The sequence below is a fragment of the Teleopsis dalmanni genome, chromosome 1 (genome assembly GCF_002237135.1).
Source record: "Teleopsis dalmanni isolate 2A chromosome 1, ASM223713v2, whole genome shotgun sequence".
In the NCBI taxonomy this organism is placed as follows: domain Eukaryota; kingdom Metazoa; phylum Arthropoda; class Insecta; order Diptera; family Diopsidae; genus Teleopsis; species Teleopsis dalmanni.
Window position 1 is genome coordinate 149,398,664 of NC_051846.1, and position 19,788 is coordinate 149,418,451.

The 19,788-nt window shown below is 28.5% G+C and overlaps 2 protein-coding genes across 3 annotated transcripts in view; one reads left to right on the top strand and one right to left on the bottom strand.

Moving 5' to 3' along the window:
- The first annotated feature begins 6 nt into the window (after nucleotides 1-6).
- Nucleotides 7-19,788, top strand: part of LOC119669310 — a 51,944-nt gene continuing 32,162 nt past the window's right edge. For both annotated transcript variants that reach the window (XM_038079150.1, XM_038079151.1), the window contains exons 1-2: nucleotides 7-561; nucleotides 624-671. The gene's annotated coding sequence lies outside the window, so the exon portion shown is untranslated. The remainder of the gene's footprint in view (nucleotides 562-623; nucleotides 672-19,788) is intronic.
- LOC119666427 lies at nucleotides 16,163-17,452 on the bottom strand. Its single transcript, XM_038075705.1, has one exon. It carries the CDS (start codon nucleotides 17,450-17,452, stop codon nucleotides 16,163-16,165), a length of 1,290 nt encoding a protein of 429 aa, XP_037931633.1.

The window sequence follows — 19,788 nt, forward strand, 5'->3', positions numbered from 1 at the left end:
CATTAACCATATTGCGCGCATTGCCGCTGAGGCAGATGTTGAAACTGATCTAGTCAAGTCGTGTATGCAGAATTTGGCCTACTACGGTGTAGTACAATTGTTGCCTATTTTAAAATATAGCAATGTATATATGTGCACACAGAATCTTAAGAATCTTATACAAAACACGTCTCTAACTGCTGCCTGTCGTAAATACGTTGCACTTAATCCCGATAAAATTCCAAAAAGTCCAACAATACAGAAAATATTTCAGTTCTATGCTTCAATGAGTCATGGAGTTACCTTGCGTGCAATTTGTCAGCGCTTGTGTCCGCAGAACAATAACATCGATGAAAGGAAATTGGTTATATTTGGTTTGCAGCACAAAATCATACGCTGCATACACAAATATCCCATATTCACTGGTTCTGTGCCTTCAGGACGACAAAAAATGTACACTGGCCTGTTGAATTTCGATGAAATCTGTTGTAAAACTGGACTCTCACCATTTCATATTGAAAAGGATATCGATAAGGATACTAATGTTACAGTTATATGGAAGTGAAGTTGTCGCTAGTCTAGGTTCAAATTTTTAATAAATATCAAAATTAATTTTATATTAATTGCTCTTTTTTAATTTGCAGAATATGAATATGTATATCTGTAGAAATTGATAAACTTCTAAAACAGAGGTAAGAGATTTGTCCACGTATTTTTAAAATAATTAAAGTTATATAATATTAGTAGCTTAATTAAGACCTTAAGACCTGAACAGTTTTTTTATGTGGGCAATATAAATTATATGTGCACAAATCAGTGTTTCTCAACGTAGGGCGTACGTCTGCCATGGCGGTACTTTGACTGCTAAAGAGGGAAATTTATATAACACGTTTCTGTTGTAGCGGGCTGGGATCTGCTTGTGTAGTCCCTTTGAGGGATGGTGAACGGCACTTGGTTGTCGAAATTGACGAATGGGTCCAGGACGTAGACCGTAATTTGATTTTGTTAACTTTGGAACAATAATGACTTGATACTCGTCTTCTATATATATTTACCGGTATATATTTACCGGTATATATTTACCGGTACCTTCACATCCATAAACGTGCAATATGCTATTGAACTGTCTCCTTTTTCCTTCACCTCAATATTCCTATGACCTGTAACCCATATGAGAGTGATGTCAGTAATTTGGTAGCTTCCACTGGTTTTTGTCATATATTCTCTTATTAGTTTTGATTTAAAGGTGAAAATTTGAAGTACTTTAATTGCAGTCTTTAATCTATTCTCGCTATGATATATAATTAACCGACATACTTCCCTAATCTTTAAGACTTTAGTTGGAAAAACTGTAGTTTGATTAGACACCCGAAAGACTAGTTTTTTTCCTGCGTTTTTCTATCCATGAGAACTGAAATATATTCATTCAAATCATTTGAAATACATCGTCCGCAGTAAATCTCTGAGCTATCCTTGGAAATTGAGATATTATATTTCTCTCTTCTTTTTGATTGCACCCTCTCTGCCGACCAATTTGAGCTATCCGTGAAAATTGAGATATTATATTTCATTTAAAAGATTATTTTTTTCGACTCACTTCCTAATGGAAGTAATACCGTAAAAAATAAACATAGATTGAAATAGCTTGATGTTATCCCATACACATAATTCAGTACTGTTTTCAGAATCCGACTATGTTCTATGACTTTATATATATGCGATGTGTGATCTGCCTGAAAATCTGCCAGCACTGATACAAGCTATATAGCGTAGTAGAAAAATTTAAACTAAATAACTGTTTCTATTAAAATTCGTTGATAAATCAGACTCGTATTGTCATATTGAACCTTTTCCGAGTTACTGCATCTGGACACTTTTACTCTTTGATAGCTGTGAGGTTTCTGCAGAGTCCCATCCATCTCATTGACTAATTTATGTAATCCGCATAAGCTTTGTGATTATTCAATGACTGATCTAAGGTCTGCGTTCCACGCCATGCTGTTAGTGATTACTCTGAGATTAGATAGTGTTAAGTACGGAAGCCTGTGCTAAGTAGAGAGCTCTATTCCTTATATATTTTTTGACCGGGTCTATTTTAAGGTCTCTTAACATGTCATTCGTGCGGATGTACCATGACACTTTGAAGAGTCTTCGGAGAGTCTGACTTTGAGCAACTTGTAGCTTCTAAATAGTAGAGTCGGCAGCTTTGCTATATGTGACAGATCCATAAAGTAGTGCTGGTCTAATTATTTGGCTGCAGATAAGCTTTCTGTTCTTCATGTTAAAGTTGTTGTGTTTGAAAAGTGGTTGTATGTATTGCAGTGTTTTTGCGCAACTATTTCTTTTGATTTGTATGTGCTTCCCTGTGCCAAAAGAACCGCTTATCAAACGGGATTCCTATGTAATTAATACTGTCCTCTCACTCTCGGTGAATGTTGCAGATGTTTACGAGTAATAAACAGGGCCTAAAATGCGTATTTAAATATCTTAATTGGATTAACTGTTATTGACGCATTGAATTGTTTTTGCCTGGACTTTTATTTTTGGAAGAGAGGACTATGCTTTGAGACAGTATGTTTAGGGAAATGTTGAAAATTGATCTCCCAAATCCATATGATTTTTTTTTGTTTCCTGCATCATTAACATACGCTATAGGACTATATCTTGGTATATATTGAAAATGGAACTTTCACTTTCATTTCCTGCATTTATGCCAAATAAATCGAAAATAGATTATATTATATATAGTTATATATAATACTCTTTTTCTCTGAATTCTTGAAGTTGATTGAGAAGAAGAGCACAATGTCAATTTAAAGAAATCAATTGATCGCAATTTTAATTATGCTAAGATTTGCACAATCAATCAAAAGGTTCGGAACCACTTAATACCAATTTGATGTTGAACTGTGATCGATGTTGGTTGCAACCGCAGATACTTTACGTCAACTTTACGTCGTGCACTTCGCATTTGTATCTCAGCGTTGAAACTATGAAATTCAGTCAAACTCGAGCGGTTCAATGGTGAACATGTAGTGCGCGGTAGAAGCAATAACCGAGTAAGAGAGATAAGTGAATTAACAACAACAAAAGAAATACACAAAACCGATCATACTGCGTGGCACATAGATACGCACTAATACATGCAAGCCAAGAATTGTATCTGTGTGAGCATTTTGCTTTGTTGATTTCGTATGAATTTGCCAGTGAAGAAAAATGAATTAATGCTGTAGTTGTGTGTGACGTGCGTGATTGTGTTGTGAATCATCTATCAAAGCAAAATAATATACAAAATAAAAGAATTTCAATTCGGAAACAACAACAACAACAACAACAACAACAAGAAATTTATGAAAAAGCAATTCAAAATATTTAGTTTATCATTGGAGAGTGAAAGAAATGCGAATTTTTTTTTGTCAACATCAGCGACAACAACAACAACAACAACAAATTGTTAAATAAAAAGTAAGAATTGGTGAAATTAGTTAATTGATAAATTATTAAGAAATAGAAAATTTTAAGTATCTTGAAATCGAATAACTGTTCAGTTAATTTGTTTATAATTGTCATTTTTTTCCTTAAGTTTATTTGTTAATTAATTAAGGGAAAATTTTAAATCTAACTTTGACCAATTTTCTATGCATAAATTAATGAAGTTTTTGTTCGAAGTCATAACTCAGATACTTTTTTATTTGTTTTGAAACTTGTTGAAAGCGATTCCAAAGAACCAAGCCGGTTTCTCTTATTGACAGAACACACAAAAAAAAAAGAATAATAAAAAATCAAAAAAAAAATGTATTTGTATCTATTAAAAGAGATAAAAAGATTAATATATTTTTTTATAAATATTTACATTTTATTCAATGCACTTTCAATGCAAGAAGTTTCGCTTTCGTTCTAGTGAGCATATACTGGTTTGCTATACACTTCAAAAAATTAAAAAAAAATATAAAAAAAGTTTTAAAAAATTACTAAAGTATTTTTTTTAAACTATGTGTTTTATTGAGCTTTTGGAATAGCAAAGAAAGAAATAAAGGACAAACACAAAAATTTATTTTAATTTTTATTGGAATTTGGCTAACTATACAACGCTGTTTCGAGTATTACCAAGTACTCTTCATCAGTGGTCTTAGGAAATAATCAAATTTTATTTAATTAGTTTATAGTCCGTACATAATTTGTTTGGACTGCAAGTGCCAGGCTTAGAACTCGTGCCTGTCAAATTAGAAGCGATGACTAATCGTGTTTATCCACACGATTTCTTTCTAAAAACAACAAAAATTTTTAAAAAATTACTAAAGTAATTATATATACTTATAATATAATAAAATAATATTATTATATATATAACATTTTTTACATGTATTACATTTTTTGTATTTATATATTGTTATATATTATATATTGTTATATATTATATATTTAGTTTTCCGGGTAATTGGTTAATTTTTTGTATTGTCAACTAAACTTTTAAAAAAATGTCAATTAAGATATTAAATGAAAAAATCGCAATTATTTAATTAATTAAAAAAAAAACATTTAAACACCAATATTTCGACTATATTCTGTAGTCATGAATAGGCTAATCTTCAGCTTGAGTTTTTCAATTAATATATTTATTGACGGTCTTTTTTAAATATGGTGAAAGTACATATAATTGATTAATTAACCCGTAAATTATATAAAAAAAATTAAATTTGGTCACAAAAAATATAATTTTTAAACTATAAAAATGCTCTTATAAAGCGTATGATGCTTTAAATATGAGCGGTGAATACCTTTTTTACAGACCTGCTTAATCGGGAACCTAATTATTTCATTTACAGAACATAGATATAAGATTATAGATCCTATAAAGTATCGAATATTTTAATCTTAGCATTGTATAATTCTTATAGAGCCATTTAACACGGAAACTTAGCTCTCTCTTTGTCTTATAAAGCACAGAATATTTTTAATCTTAATCTTAAATAAAAATGATTTATTTTTTTTTATTATAATTAATGTTTTTACTCAAGATTTTTTGTTGAAATCGCGATTTTGGAATTTTAACCCATTATTTAGAAAGATCCAGATGTTTAGAAGAAAAACGGGTTACAGATTTGAGGTCAGCAGCTTCAAATTCATATAACACCAATGAAAAATCTAAAAAAATTTAGTTTCATAATGTTATTAACAATTATATATGATCAAAATCAAGTTTTTATTCATATACTAATACTCTGCAGATATATATATTCTATTGAACTTATAGTTCAATCATTTGTATTGTGAATTATATTTTTAAAAAACAATCCATAAATATATTAAAAAAAAAGAAATTAGTTGTAAAAAAACATAGTTATCTCTAGGGTATTTACTAACTTTATTTTTAACGTCTGCTCTGACGAAAGAAACTATGTTCCAAGAACGGCTGGGTCTACGTTCTGGTGTCACTCGTCGAAAACGACCAAGTGCCGTTCAAAGGGGTCACACAAGCAGATCCCGGCGGGCTACAACAACAACAACAACAACAACAACAACAACGAAAGAACCTACATTCTTAATATAAAGTATTGTTTTCAATAGAGAGATTTCATCGAACAGTAGTAAATTGCAACAACAAAATTTTTTATTATTTTTAATTAATTGAATTAATAGTTAATTAAACTTTGTGATAAACATATGATTAATATATTTAAATTATTATTATAATATATATAAAAATTATTGTATATAAATATCTCTTACTATAATTAGAAGCAAAATTGACTACACAATAATTTTATTTTTAATTCGTTGAATTGAACGCTGGCCACACAGCTGTGTCAGATATTGTCCACATCTATTATATAAATGTCTTTTAATAATTAAAAACAAAATTTATATATAGAAAAATTTTTTAAAGTGTGACTGCAGTCTTCAATCTGCATAACAATTATTTAGAGGGAACACACCCGCATTTTTTTGTCATTCACTTTACATTGTACGTAACTACCAACCAACACACTCACACAAAGTCTATTGTCGTACTCACATAGATACGCTGCATGTAGATTGAAGTGGAGTGGGACTGCAATCATATCTTATCAATATATTTTTTACTAGAATATCGTATTCTCTCCTAATCTATGTATTGTAGAAAAACAATAAACATTTTATGATACAATGGAAACGCGCCTAATTTAAAAAATACATGGAGTATCTACGTATTAACAAGTACCTTTCAGTTGAGGCAATGACATATCCATAGTTCTCTCTATACTCCGACGAGTTGTTGGAATAGTTGTGACACCTGTTGCACTTCTCTTCTTTTTTCGTAATTTCCTGTACCCAAGCAAAAACCTCGTTCCACATTCTTTTTTTAATTGCACTCGTCGTGATTGTTGATGCACTTTCAGTCAATTGAGTATTTTTAATTATTTTGTTATTTCAACATTTTAAATTAATTCATTTTATTTACGTTTGGAGAAAATTTTTATTTTAAATTCTAAATAAATTTTATTTTTTTTATTTTATTTTCTTTCTATTTTTATTTTTATTTTATTTTTATTTTTATTTTATTTGTGTATTTTACTTCAACTGATTGTAAATTTAATTATATTATCAGGTTAAATAGCTGATAGCTTCAGTAGGTGCAGGTTATATACAAACATAGTTGTAAAATTACATACCTATAAGAATTTTATATATATATTGTATATATGGAATTTTTTAAAATTAAATTTTTATTTTTTATTTCTACAATTTGTTAATAATATTTATAATTTGTATGTATAAGAATTTTTGTTTTAATATAAAACAGTAGTAGTAATAATTTTAATCTTTTAGTGTTTTAAGTAATATTTTTTATTTTTATATATTATTTTTAAATTTGTAGATTTATATATATTATTATATAAAGTACTCGGTTCCGTTTAGTAAATGTGAATTAAATGAAGTTGAAGTCTATATTTCAATAATGTATACAATAATAAAATAATATATTAGAATATCATTCCTGAGAATCCCAAAGAACTATTAAAAATTAATATCATAAACTGGTATCAAATCTACAGATACTTGACCTTAGTAATAAGCACGGCTAGCACTCCTAGCAATCCCTGTTTGAGAAACCTTTAACAAAATATTAGTAACTGATTTTGGAAGAGTCGCAAATGCTCAAAGGTAATAAATTGCTTTAAATGTACACATAGCTTTTGAAACAGAAATACATTTGTTATAAAAAACCATTTAAAAGGGACATATAAGGTAATGCAACAAATTCATCAGCGATCTAGGTGAAATCGGTCGAAGATTTGCTCTTAAACCGCTCTAAACTAATCTACTGTATATATATAAAAAGATAGCTTTTATCTCTTGTTTTATATATATTTACCATATATTTATATATATATTTTATACATATTATTTTTTATATATTTTATATATATTGGTATATTTTGTTTCGATTTGGAAGATGTTTCAACGTTCAAGAAACAACCAGAAAAAAAATATAACAAGATATAGGATATCGAAAGAAAAGAGGTTTCTTCTTCTTTATTTACCAATTCGATTTCGAATATTGGTGATCATGTAACATAACATAATACTATAAAGAGGTTTACGATGCCAAAAAATCGTCTGTCCGTTTAAAAATCTGCAGTCATAAAACTTAATATCTCAAACACAAAAAATTTTGTTTAGTTTAGTTATTTTTAGTCCTATCTGGACCTTTGCTTGAGATACAAATATGTCGGTTCATTTATCTCAATAAATCTTAAGACCTTCAACAAATCGGTATTATACTATGTCACTTTAGAACAATACTCACAAGTTTAAAAAATTTTTTTATAGTCTAGATATTTGTAAGTATCTTGAGCCCTGTTGAAATTTTATCAACTCAACTGTTTATTATGAAAAATTTTTTCTCTTTAAATAACTTTTTTTTTTATTTTAATGTCGTTTTTATCTTTGTTTTAAAGAAACAAGTTATCTACTAGAAGTTATATATTGTTACAGTGAAAATTTTATTTCATAAAATAAATTTCTAATTCATATGTTACTATTTGTACATAAATACGTATATACCAGTAATATATATATATAATATATAATATATAATATGTATATAAATATATATATAATATAATATATAATACATACATATATATATTTGTTTTGTTGTTAATATAAATACACTTAAATAAATATATATCTATATATATATATATATATATATTTATATTTATATAAATTATATTATTATTAAAATATATTATATAATTATACATATTGAAATTATATTATATACTAGTAATATAATATAATATAATAATATATATATATATTACTAGTACTAGTAATATATATATAATATATATGTATATAAATATATATATGATTTAATATATAATAAATATATAATACATATATATATATATTTGTTTTGTTGTTAATATAAATAGACTTAAATAAATATATATCTATATATATATATATATATATTTATATATTTATATATCTATATATATATTTATATAAATTATATTATTATTAAAATATATTATATAATTATACATATTGAAATTATATTATTATATTTATATCTATATATAAAAAGATAAAAAGATAACTATAAATATATATAACAGTTTTTATTCACTATTTCTGATATCTCCCTTCGAGAAGATTCATTAAAAATTTATTTATTTAGTTGTCTAAATTATATTGAGTGTTTTAATACCTAAGCTATAATCAATTAATAAATGGATTTTTAATATCAGTTTTGACGAAAGAAACTTAATTCTTAATATAAACTATTGTTTTTAGAGACTTCTCTTCTTTAGAGAAGAGAAGTTTTTATTGAACAGTAGTGTAATTGCAACAACAAACATTTTTATTATTTTTAATTATTAAATTTTTGGCTGACCATAAAGCTGTTCCGAATATCGCAAACACCCATTATCAGTGGTCTTGAAATTATTTCTTATATTTAATTAAAACAATTAATTAAAAATAATAAAAATTTTTGTTGTTGCCATTCACTACTGTTTGATAAAAATCTCTTTTTTATTAATTATTTATTTTTAAAGTTATTTTATATATGAATAGAGATGGATACATTATGCTTAATAGGTGCTTAACAGATAGCAGATGTTTAAAATTCTTCTATTCTTTGTTATTAGAGGCCCCGAATTCCACCTATGAACATTTTTGAGCCCATGTGCTTGTTATTCACTTAAATATTGTTCTACTAAACTATTTTTTATTTAATTTGCAACTCCTGTAATTCTTGTTAATTAAGTGTTAACAATTTTATATATTTTTTCTGAGGTTATTGACACAAATCATGCATTACAAAATTAACATGTAATTTTTTTTTGCATTTTAAATTTTCAGAACACCAATTAACTTTTTTCCGCATTTTTTCGTTTTTTTTTTGTACTTGTCAGCGCCCAGTAGCTTTCTTTCAAAGAAAAAATAAAATTTACTGTTTAATAAAAGAAAGAAAGCTCACAATTTATCTTACTTTAACAAAGCCTAACTTTTTCCAAAAAAAAAAAATTAAGAAAAAAGCTAGCTTTGGCTTTGTTGAAACGTCAATGCCCTTCACACAGATAAATACTTGTATCTTAAAAGAAAAATTATTTTCTATTTTCTCTATAAGATTTCGTTCAGTTAGATTTATAATTTAATTCTTGGTCTAAAAGATAGATCTAGATCTATATATAGATCATTTCTGCTAGTTATGTTACTTGTCTAAAAAAATGGAAAATTAGACAGATAGCACCACATGAGAAGTTTTGCCATACTGAATATAGGTATATGAATCAATAGGTTATGTTATTAGGAAGATTCTAGACATCCACTAAAAGTTGTTAGCGTAATGTCTCATCGTAGAATATTCCAAAGGTCGAACCTTTAATGAATTTCAAGTTGCTTTGGAATAGGGGGTCTTACATTGACTATGAATTTGTAGATAGTAACTCCCTCGCACGTTGAGTCCATCTACCACAAGGGTTGCAAAATCGAAAACAGACTTGAGGTGATTTCTTTATTTTGCTTACAACTGTGGCAAGTGTCGTTGTAGGTAATATTCAATCTTCTGATTTGGTTCCATTACATCTACTGATTCATCAGCAAATCCAATATGACTGATAATTGTTTTCCTATTTATGAATGGTTATCTTGGTGGTTAAGATGGTTTCATCTTCCCAACTTGCTTTTAAGATTTTACTAAATGTTATGGTATATGGCGTTCTACAGTGCGTTACAAACATATTGTTAGATTTAATATATCGTTTGTTTGTAATAATGTGAAGGGTGTTCAATCTAAAAACTTGAAGTTATCGCATTGTTTATTGAATATTTGTTGAATATTTGAAATATTTGTGTTTTTAGTTGATTTGAAGTTAGGAGATTTCTGCCTAGCTTCTGCTTTTTAACTATTTTGATTTGAATTTTGGAGAAATTGCTGTCAGCTTTATTTTTTAATTGGAGAGTTAATAATTAGTAAAATCATTGAAAGATAAATATTCACTTGGTAAATAAACTTCTAAGAATCATCTTGACAGTAGTCAGTTAAGTCTCAAATTTGAGTTTAATAAGAATTATGTCAGTATAGTTGAAGACTTAGGCATAAGTTAAGTCAGTAAAGTTAATGTCTTAAGCATAACTTTAGCCAGTATGGAGACTTAAGTTCTTCTTCTCATTTGGCACTATAACATAGTCCAGTGTGAAACTTGACCTCCCTAAGGGTTGCGTAGCGGTAAAGTGTTTCCGATGCAAGGGTGTTGGCCTTGAGATCAATCATCAAGCTGGGGAGCCAGATCCCCTTATTTGCTAACCTGGAGATAGGATTGGTGTTTAGAAGTTAGAGAATTTGCGCTCAATTATATGTTTTCAGGTTATACTGCCTATACTCTCTATGAACAGGGGAACTTACTGTAAAAAATGTATATCACCCAGGAATGCTATATTGCTTACTAAGATTCTATTACTTAGTAGAATCCATAAAATTATTTGCTATGCCCCAGTATTTCCTTTATTAAACCTTTAATCCATTAGTGTTGTAAGTATAAATCGAATATGAACTGTTCGAAGAGTTATTTTAATTTGTGAAAAATCTAATTGAACCAAATAACCCCGAAATTAAATATAAGATTGAATTTCATACTTTCTCTTTATATCAGTTTATTTGCTTAATAAATTTGTAGGGTGAGTTTTAATTTTTTTAGAGTGATGATTAAGCATGTTACGATATTTGGATGTTGTTGTTGTTTAATGCGAATTGATTGTTTGATAAAAACTGATAAAAATAATATATTTTTGTTTCTGTGGTCTGTACCTCGCGCAGCTGATACTTACAGGTTTGCATCAGCGGTAGGCACGGCATGCATTGGCACAATAGACTCACTTGGTTCAATCGGTTATACGATCTGTTTGAAAGCAAACCAACAACACCAATACATATCAACCCTAAGAGAGCAATCAGCGGTGAATAAGAATGTTTGCAGCGAATATATATCTGTATTTGTTTTTGCAATGCGATTCGTCTTTGCACACTTCCTTATTTAATTACAATTGTGATGAGTATTCATACAAACAATTATTATCAGTACGCGTCGACAAGCAAAGCTGTAATAGGCAACATCCGTAGCAATGTTCATCGATACGCATAGAGAAATTTACAAATAACTTTTGTTAGAATTTATTTAGAGTAGAATATAAATAAACAGGGTACCAGCTCCCAACGGAGCGGGCCACTGCGACCATAGTTGATCTTTTGTGCAGCAACACACCCTAACCGAACAAGGGACATTCTACCTTTCGAATGAAAGCCAAGCGTCAGCTATTGTGGACCTCTTAATTTCAGAAAGGGAGAGTAGTTCTCCTCACAGACAATGTCATAGAGAATGTGATTGAAAGTTTCGTCTGCTTCTAAGCACAGTCAACAATGACTTCTTAATAGGGCTACAACTCTATTAATTACGTGTATAATGCGTTGCACTAAGGGACCAAGATTTATAAGTGGCATATTGTTACCAATTATTGCTAACAAAATCTAACATGGACTAGAAAATCTGAAGAATAACAATAAAATGCATAAATGAAAAGAAACTAAAAACGATTTAGAATGCATTTTCTTATTGCAAAACTGTTCTTATTTCTTAAAATTCACTATAGCATTGGTATATTGAAGAGGACACCATTACGATAAAAGTGTACAAAATAAGAGCATCATGTCGATTGGCTTACTATTCTAAAGCATAAATCCAATATATAAATGTACCGTAAATACCGTATAATACAGTACCGTAAATGTGTACCGTTTTTAGTTTCCCATATGATCTAGTTGTTTGCTTGAGCCATCCTTATTGAGAATTTTGCTGATGTGATGCAGATGTTTCAAGATTATGAGTAACATGATGTAAAAGTTCTTATTCTTAAATTCTTTCGAAAACTCATTCGCTACATTGGTACCGATTGATATATCTAGACCGTGATGGAAGTGACAACTTTTTATATAATATAAATCAAAACATTTTATTTTCGTAGGATGGAGGTCAAAATTACTATTGTAATATGGGGTTTTAACTATTAGTCGTAAGACTTTGTTTTGGAACTATACTGTACTATATACACCCATAGTTGTATGTTATATGTCCAGGATCAAGGAAATATTTATACAAGAGGACTTTATTTTGTATTGTCATGGTCGATGAGAAAATACATTTCATTCAAGTTCCCCACATTTATTCTTCACATGCGCTCATCAATGCAGATTTGCGTCAATCAGTATACCAATTACCTTGGTCTTTGCTTGTCTATTCTTTGGACCATTGATGTATATAACAGCTTATAAGTTACATTTCTTGATGTGTAGTTAAAATGCACTGCAATTGATGGATGAGGGTGTTTCTTATTATTAAAAGCCAGAAAGCACTGCGACCTGAATACATCTATTTTGTATATGATGGTGATCAAATAATTAGTCGTGTCACCATATTTTTGAAATATATATTCATACATATCTATCAGTAATATAAATGTTCATATTTCCATTATTATTGTTCTTAACTGCATTCTTGTCAGAAAGCACTGCGACCTGAATATATCTATTGTACATATACTGATGATCAAATAATTAATATTCTGACCATATTTTTGAAATTTATCAAATATATCAAAAATATCTCCATTATTATTGTTCTCAACTGCATTCTTGTCAGATTTTTTACAATTTATTTCTGTGAAATAATGACTTACATAAATATTTAAATATTTATTAACAAACATGTAAAAAAAATGGTTTAAACATTTTTTCATTAGATAATTAATTTTCATAAGTGCAGATAAAAGTTAAAAATGTTGAAAAACAAGTTTCGGTCTTGGCTTTGGTGGCTTCGTAATGCTGAAGCTTGGTTTAAAAGTACTTACGCAACCTCCATCGTAACTGATAATCTTATTATTTATGTAGATTTAAAATATTAAATCTTTACATAACGTTATATACGATACATACGATATAGTGTTCAGACAAAGATTTTGATTTTCTTAAAGAAAGGAAAATACTTTTGATTATTTAAATTGGTGGAACTTCTCTTTCTGAGTCATCATTTTCTGTTCAGTCTTTATTGAGTGGCAGAGGTCTTTCTTTTGAAATTTTCGCAAAGTACACACTTTTAGTATTTCATGTGCATTGCATATGAATACGGCTTTCGCGTATTTAAATCAAATTTATTTAATTTAAGTAATATTTTTAATATTTTTTTTTAAATATTATTTTACGTACTATTTAATTCCTATTAGTTTACATCACCTCGAAAAGCTGAGCATTGAACAAACCATATTTTGCGATTGTTCCATTCCTGGTTGTGAATAAATATTTACTCAAATAAATTATGAAAATTATCTCTAATGTAAATACTTCTTTTGAGTTGTTAATACTGATTTTAATGTTCTTTTTTATTTTTTTACTATTCGTGTCATTCATAAATTTACTATATTACACATATTTTGCGCCAGATACGCACGGAACTCATTGTTTTAATTGGAATCGAATGAGTAATTGTTCGTTTATTTTTATTTAATTTTACTCACGTTTATTGCGAACAAGTTGTGATATCGTTTGAGGTGGTACATGGATAAATATACTTGTATATAAAATAAAAATCGAAAAATATCTCGTTCCACACTATCTAACATTCCCTCAACCATGTATGAGATAGTGTTAGTCGCTCGTAGATACTTGTTCAAATGTGAAAAAAATAACATATGAAAATGGCATATCGAATCAAAACAAATGTAGAAATTTAAAACTCTCTTCAAAACATTCGTTTCACCGAAAAACTATTAATTAATTCTAGTAAAGTTTATTTATAAAAATATGTGAATAAATAATTATGATAAAGCTGTTTTTTTGGTACCTGTTAGCATATATTTTACTTACAAATACAGTAAAAACTCTGTTAAACCGATAGTTTCACAAATAGACATCTATTTTAATACTTGCTAATGTGGCTAGTGCCCAGTTATCATTTTCTCTTTATGATCTTTTAAGCAGACAGTTGATAATTTTTTTATTTGATTTTTGCGGTGAGGAGGGGGAATGCTTTATGCACCGTCAAATCGACCGTCATCGGAATGGTGTGTTCGACTCCCTAATATTTATATGTAGTTTACGAACTAAAACTCCCCCTCTTCGGGGAGACTTATTCCCCCTCGGAACTGCTTTTGCATTACTTCGAGGGGACAGTTGGTAGTAGTAAGTACATAATTCAATATATTTCAATATATACATCCGTTAATGTAGATTATGCTTATAAAATCTGATACCATCATACTCATCCGTATTAATTTTTTAAATCACATCCTTATCCATATATTTATCCTTTAAAATCTAGTGATTTCGCATCTTACTACGTTTCCTCATTACAACTTTTTGAAATCCTTGTCTGCAGAACTGATATCTGTTACATCCAAAGGGTCCTGTATAGAGGAATAATAAAGGAAATAAGATAGCAAACAATTATACTTTCTAAAACAAATTAAATGAGAAATATAAACAAATTATATACGGACTATAAACTAATTAATATTTTATTTTAAAAATTTGAATATTTTCTAAGATCATTGATGATGAGTACTTGGAGTATTGAAACAACAATACTCGAGTATTGAAACAGCGTTGTATGGTCACTTAAATTTTAAAAAATTAACATTAAAATTATAATTAGATTAGAATTGATTACATAAATTACATACATTTTTAGGTAAATGCGGATCATGCTTATAAAATTTGATATCCTCATACACATCCGTATTCTTCCTTTAATTGACATCTTCATTGACGTCTCTGTCCTTTAAAATTTAAAAAGAAATATTCGCATATTTCCTCATTGTCAATAACTTCTTCAAATTGTTATGTTCAAAACCGATATCCACTACATCCTAAAGGTCCGGAATATAGGAATATTATTAGGAAAGAGATGAGAACTAAAAACCATAGAACTTTTTGGGTTTCAGTAATTGAAGAAAAAAATTATTTTCATTTCTGAATAGAGAAGCTCAAATAGCATTGAATTGAATCAACAGAAACTTTACATTTAATTATTTTTGGGCTGAACTATTTCGAGTATTGTCTCAAACAGCTTGTTTTGTCATCAGTGCAGCATAGGGCCTCTCATAGGGCTCGTGTAATGCCAAAAAGCCATTCTTTTTAATGGTCATTAGAAATAATTTTTAAAAGTATAATATTACCTATTGGTAAAATTACCTATTTTACCTTTAAAAATTACCTATAGTAATATAGGTAATATTACCTAATATTATTACTTATTATCATTACTATTTATTGAGTGCCCGGTTCGGAACCTGCCAAAATTCGACAAATACATATTTAAATATATCTTATTCATTATGAATGAAATAATTATATTAAATTATATAATTATAATTAAATGAAATAATTAATAATGAAATAGATTTGAACTCTAGTTGTCAGCTGATAGAGAAGTTGCCAGAGAAGTAAAAATAATATATATTTATATATTTTATGCAAATAATCTTTTATTTATAAAAAATCTCGTTTAAAGCAGAATTGACAATACAATTTATATAATTTCAAAATACATATAATTTTACATTATATAAATTTTATTTTACATATAGTCTATGGTAATCATATTTTCAAATATTTGTCATTTAACAAATTTCCTTTTCAATAGTGCAATGCCCTACGCACTTTACGGATGCAGCTAGAGTCCTGAATTCGCTTTCCTTGTACCAAATAATTAGACAGTGGTGACGAAGCATTAGCGCGTTTTTGATGCAAACTGGGTGATGTAACTCCATTGGCTCCTAATCTCGTTGCAGAGAACCTTGCAGTTATAGTAAGTGATTGATTGTATTTCTCCGATGGTGTCTGCAACTTTTCCACATTATCACTAACAGCTTCAGTTTTTGGTTCCTGTTTTGAAGACACGTTATCGATAATAGGAATATCGATGGTCTCAGTTTCTTGCTGTTTTTCCGAAACATTTTTTGTGGTTGTTAAATCGATTGGTTTTTCAGTATTTGTAGATAAAAATTTATTCACTGTTGTTTTGACTTTTGCTTTGTTTACTGGGTGTCTGGGGGTATTGCGTCTATATAAACTCGTTCTTGAAATTGTTGGTGTGCAGAGACTTTGAGCAGATTTTGATTTATATATTACGGAGTCGGCAAAATGCACTCTACGAGTAGTTTTCGGTTTAGTTCCAGCAGTAAATTTAGATGTGGCCGATGTTTTTTTATATGGAGTCTTCAAAATTGATTTCAAAACTTTAGTTTTTGAATCTTTCATCGGCAAATTCCTGTTAAAAGTAGATGTTACACCCGCTTTTGAATCAGTTTTTGCTCTTGTCATATTAATTGGCGTTTCAGTAGTCTCACATGAAGATTTCAAAAATATTTGTTGCATTTTTGCTTTGGGTTTATCGAGTGCATATCTAGGCGTGTCGGGTCTTAATTTAGTAGCTCTAGAAATTGGTGGTGTATTGAAATGTAGAGCAGCTTCTGAGTTGTATGTTGAGGGGTCCGCAGCATTATGCTCTCTTGACGAAGTTCTGGGATCAGCTTTAGTATTATATATTTTGATAATTGGTCTTGTAAGTGGCAATATTTTTTTTAAAGTTGGTATTTTGGTTTTGTTCCTTAAAGTTGATGTTGGTATTTTCGAAATAATTGAGATTTCATTTTTATCAGCTGATCTAGTTTGGCATCTTGAGCTGGTTGTTGGAGTTTCGTTAGGAGTATCAATTTCTTCAGTTAAATCTGTTTCTGTTGTTGTATTTTCCTTTGGAGTATCTTGTATTGTAATGTTGTTATCTAAAGTTTCCTGTTCAGTTTCCTCCAGTTCAGTTATTATATTACTTAAGATATTTAGTAAGAATTCGATAAACTTGATAAATAAACCGAATATACCGAGACGATATCTCGAAATTGTTCGTTGATTTCCAATTCGACTCATTTTAATGAAGAAATTAATGATTTACTTGAAAAATGTAAGAATACGAATACGTAATGTTCACTTGAATGATTTGTAGCGAATGATGTTGAAAAGTAAAATATGCTTTGCTTTTATACTTTAACTTTCGAAGGACTTAATAGGACAGGTAACAACAGGTATAATTAAGAGATCAATTAGTAAACAACAAAACAATTAGTTGTAAATAAAAAAAATGTCCTTTTTCAGGTAAAGAATATATTTTTATGAAAGTATATTAAGGTTCTACAAGTCTTAGCATGGATGTTTATTATTTTCATTATTATTTATAGCATGGATGTTATTGTATTAATAGCTTAAAAATATTTGTCAAATCTTGACTAATGAACCATGAAAACAACACATCATAATCACATCACATACCAAACACAAACAACTTTAGAACTTTAGTTCTTTAAATATAATTTATTGAACCTTAGTTCCGGAAATTATATACATATATATATATAGGTTTGAGTTTATGTGAAGAGTGTAATTGTTCAAAAATATGTTTTTATTTGAATGTTTAGCTGATGAAACTCATTCCAAGGTTTTTGGGTTTGGCTTTTGGTAATATTAATTAGTTTTAATCATTTGTAACTTTTAGAGTACAAATACTATCGGTTATACTATAGCCTTATAGAACAATATTTGGATTACTTTAATTGTTACAATGGATTTGTGATTACTAGTGTCACATAGAATCTATTTAAATGCAAAAGGGACTAATAGTGTGAAAATATAAGAACCCAATGACTGTTCTATAGCCCAAGAGTTACAATAAAAGGTCAGATTATCTGCTATTTGACCGAGGTCGGTTAGCTTTACAAAAGATCAGATATGGTTATAAGACTCGAAGACTCGGCATTGGCTTCTTTAACGATCTTTTGTTAACTACGAGTATCAAATACAACAGAAAGTTTTGCTATTCATCAATGAAAACATTCGCTATAGCTCACCAGGCGAACTTGGCTTCGCTCCGCAAATATATTAATTTATTAAATAATTTCTTTGATTACAAACTTATTTTCATAATTGCCTGAGATTTGTGTTGAAATAGTAAAAAACTATTATTTAAGAGATATTATCGAAATCCTACTTCTCATTAAGTATAATTCAGTTACTGAATAAAATTACACTATTTATAAACAACAAACTCGTGTTGGCAATTAGTCTTAATATATTAATGAAGATTTGTTAGATTTTATCTGAAAATGATGCTTCCAAGGACTTATATATATTATTATTATTACCTGTACCGAGTTAGTGTATCTGGGCACTTTTACTCTGATAGCTGGGGGTCTCTGCAGAATCTTATCCATCTCACTGACTGATTTGTGTATTTTCTTATATATTTATATATATATATAAATATAAATATATATATTTGGATAATCTATATATGGAATGGATAATCTTCTATGAGAGGTGTCAGCTATTGTAGGTTGTCATATAAAGTAATTTCGAAACAATGTACAATTTTCTGGATTCAGTTTAAAGAATCGCAACTTTTATTTTCATATATATATACTAATGGATTGTTAATAAGTAGTCCAGTACTTTAGTTCTTTGAATAAAAGATATTGATATTTCATAACTCTATTAGTTAGTTTGACTGATGCTAAATATGTTTTTAGATTCACTGTACTAGTGTGTATGTCATTCTGTCTTTCTAGGTGGAGCATAAATCCTCTGTTATTCTATATTCTGCAATTCGCATTTCCATGTTCTCCTACAAATCTCGACCGGTTCATGGGTTCGCTTAAAACCTTGCGGATGGCACTTCAATGCTTGTTGAAAAATATTTAAATTTTGTCTTCTTAGAATGGCCGCTATACAGTTCTATTTTCCGTATTTTCCTTTCCTTTTTCTCTGTTCTAGTTTGATCTGTTCGATCTCACAGATTCATATTTATACGTTTCGCACTGGATTGCGTTGACATTCTTCCACGTTTTATTTAAATATATTAAAACTGATTTATTGAAAATGAAAAAATTTTCACTATTGGACACAATTTTAATTTAATAAAGCAACCAAATAATATTATAAATCTATGATTATAATATTGATTAATAATAATATTTGAGTGTTTTTGTAACTTTCTCTTTATAACTCGGGACACAATGTTGTGTATACTATATATCATATATATATATATGATATGATGTATTATATTATGGGTATATTTCATTAATTACTATAATCACTAAAGTGTCCTTTTATGTATTGTACATATATAATCCTGATGTAAATCAAACTTGTAGTACTCAATTTTTTTTTTAGAATTTACCAGTAAGTTTTATTATATCAAACTCAAATCA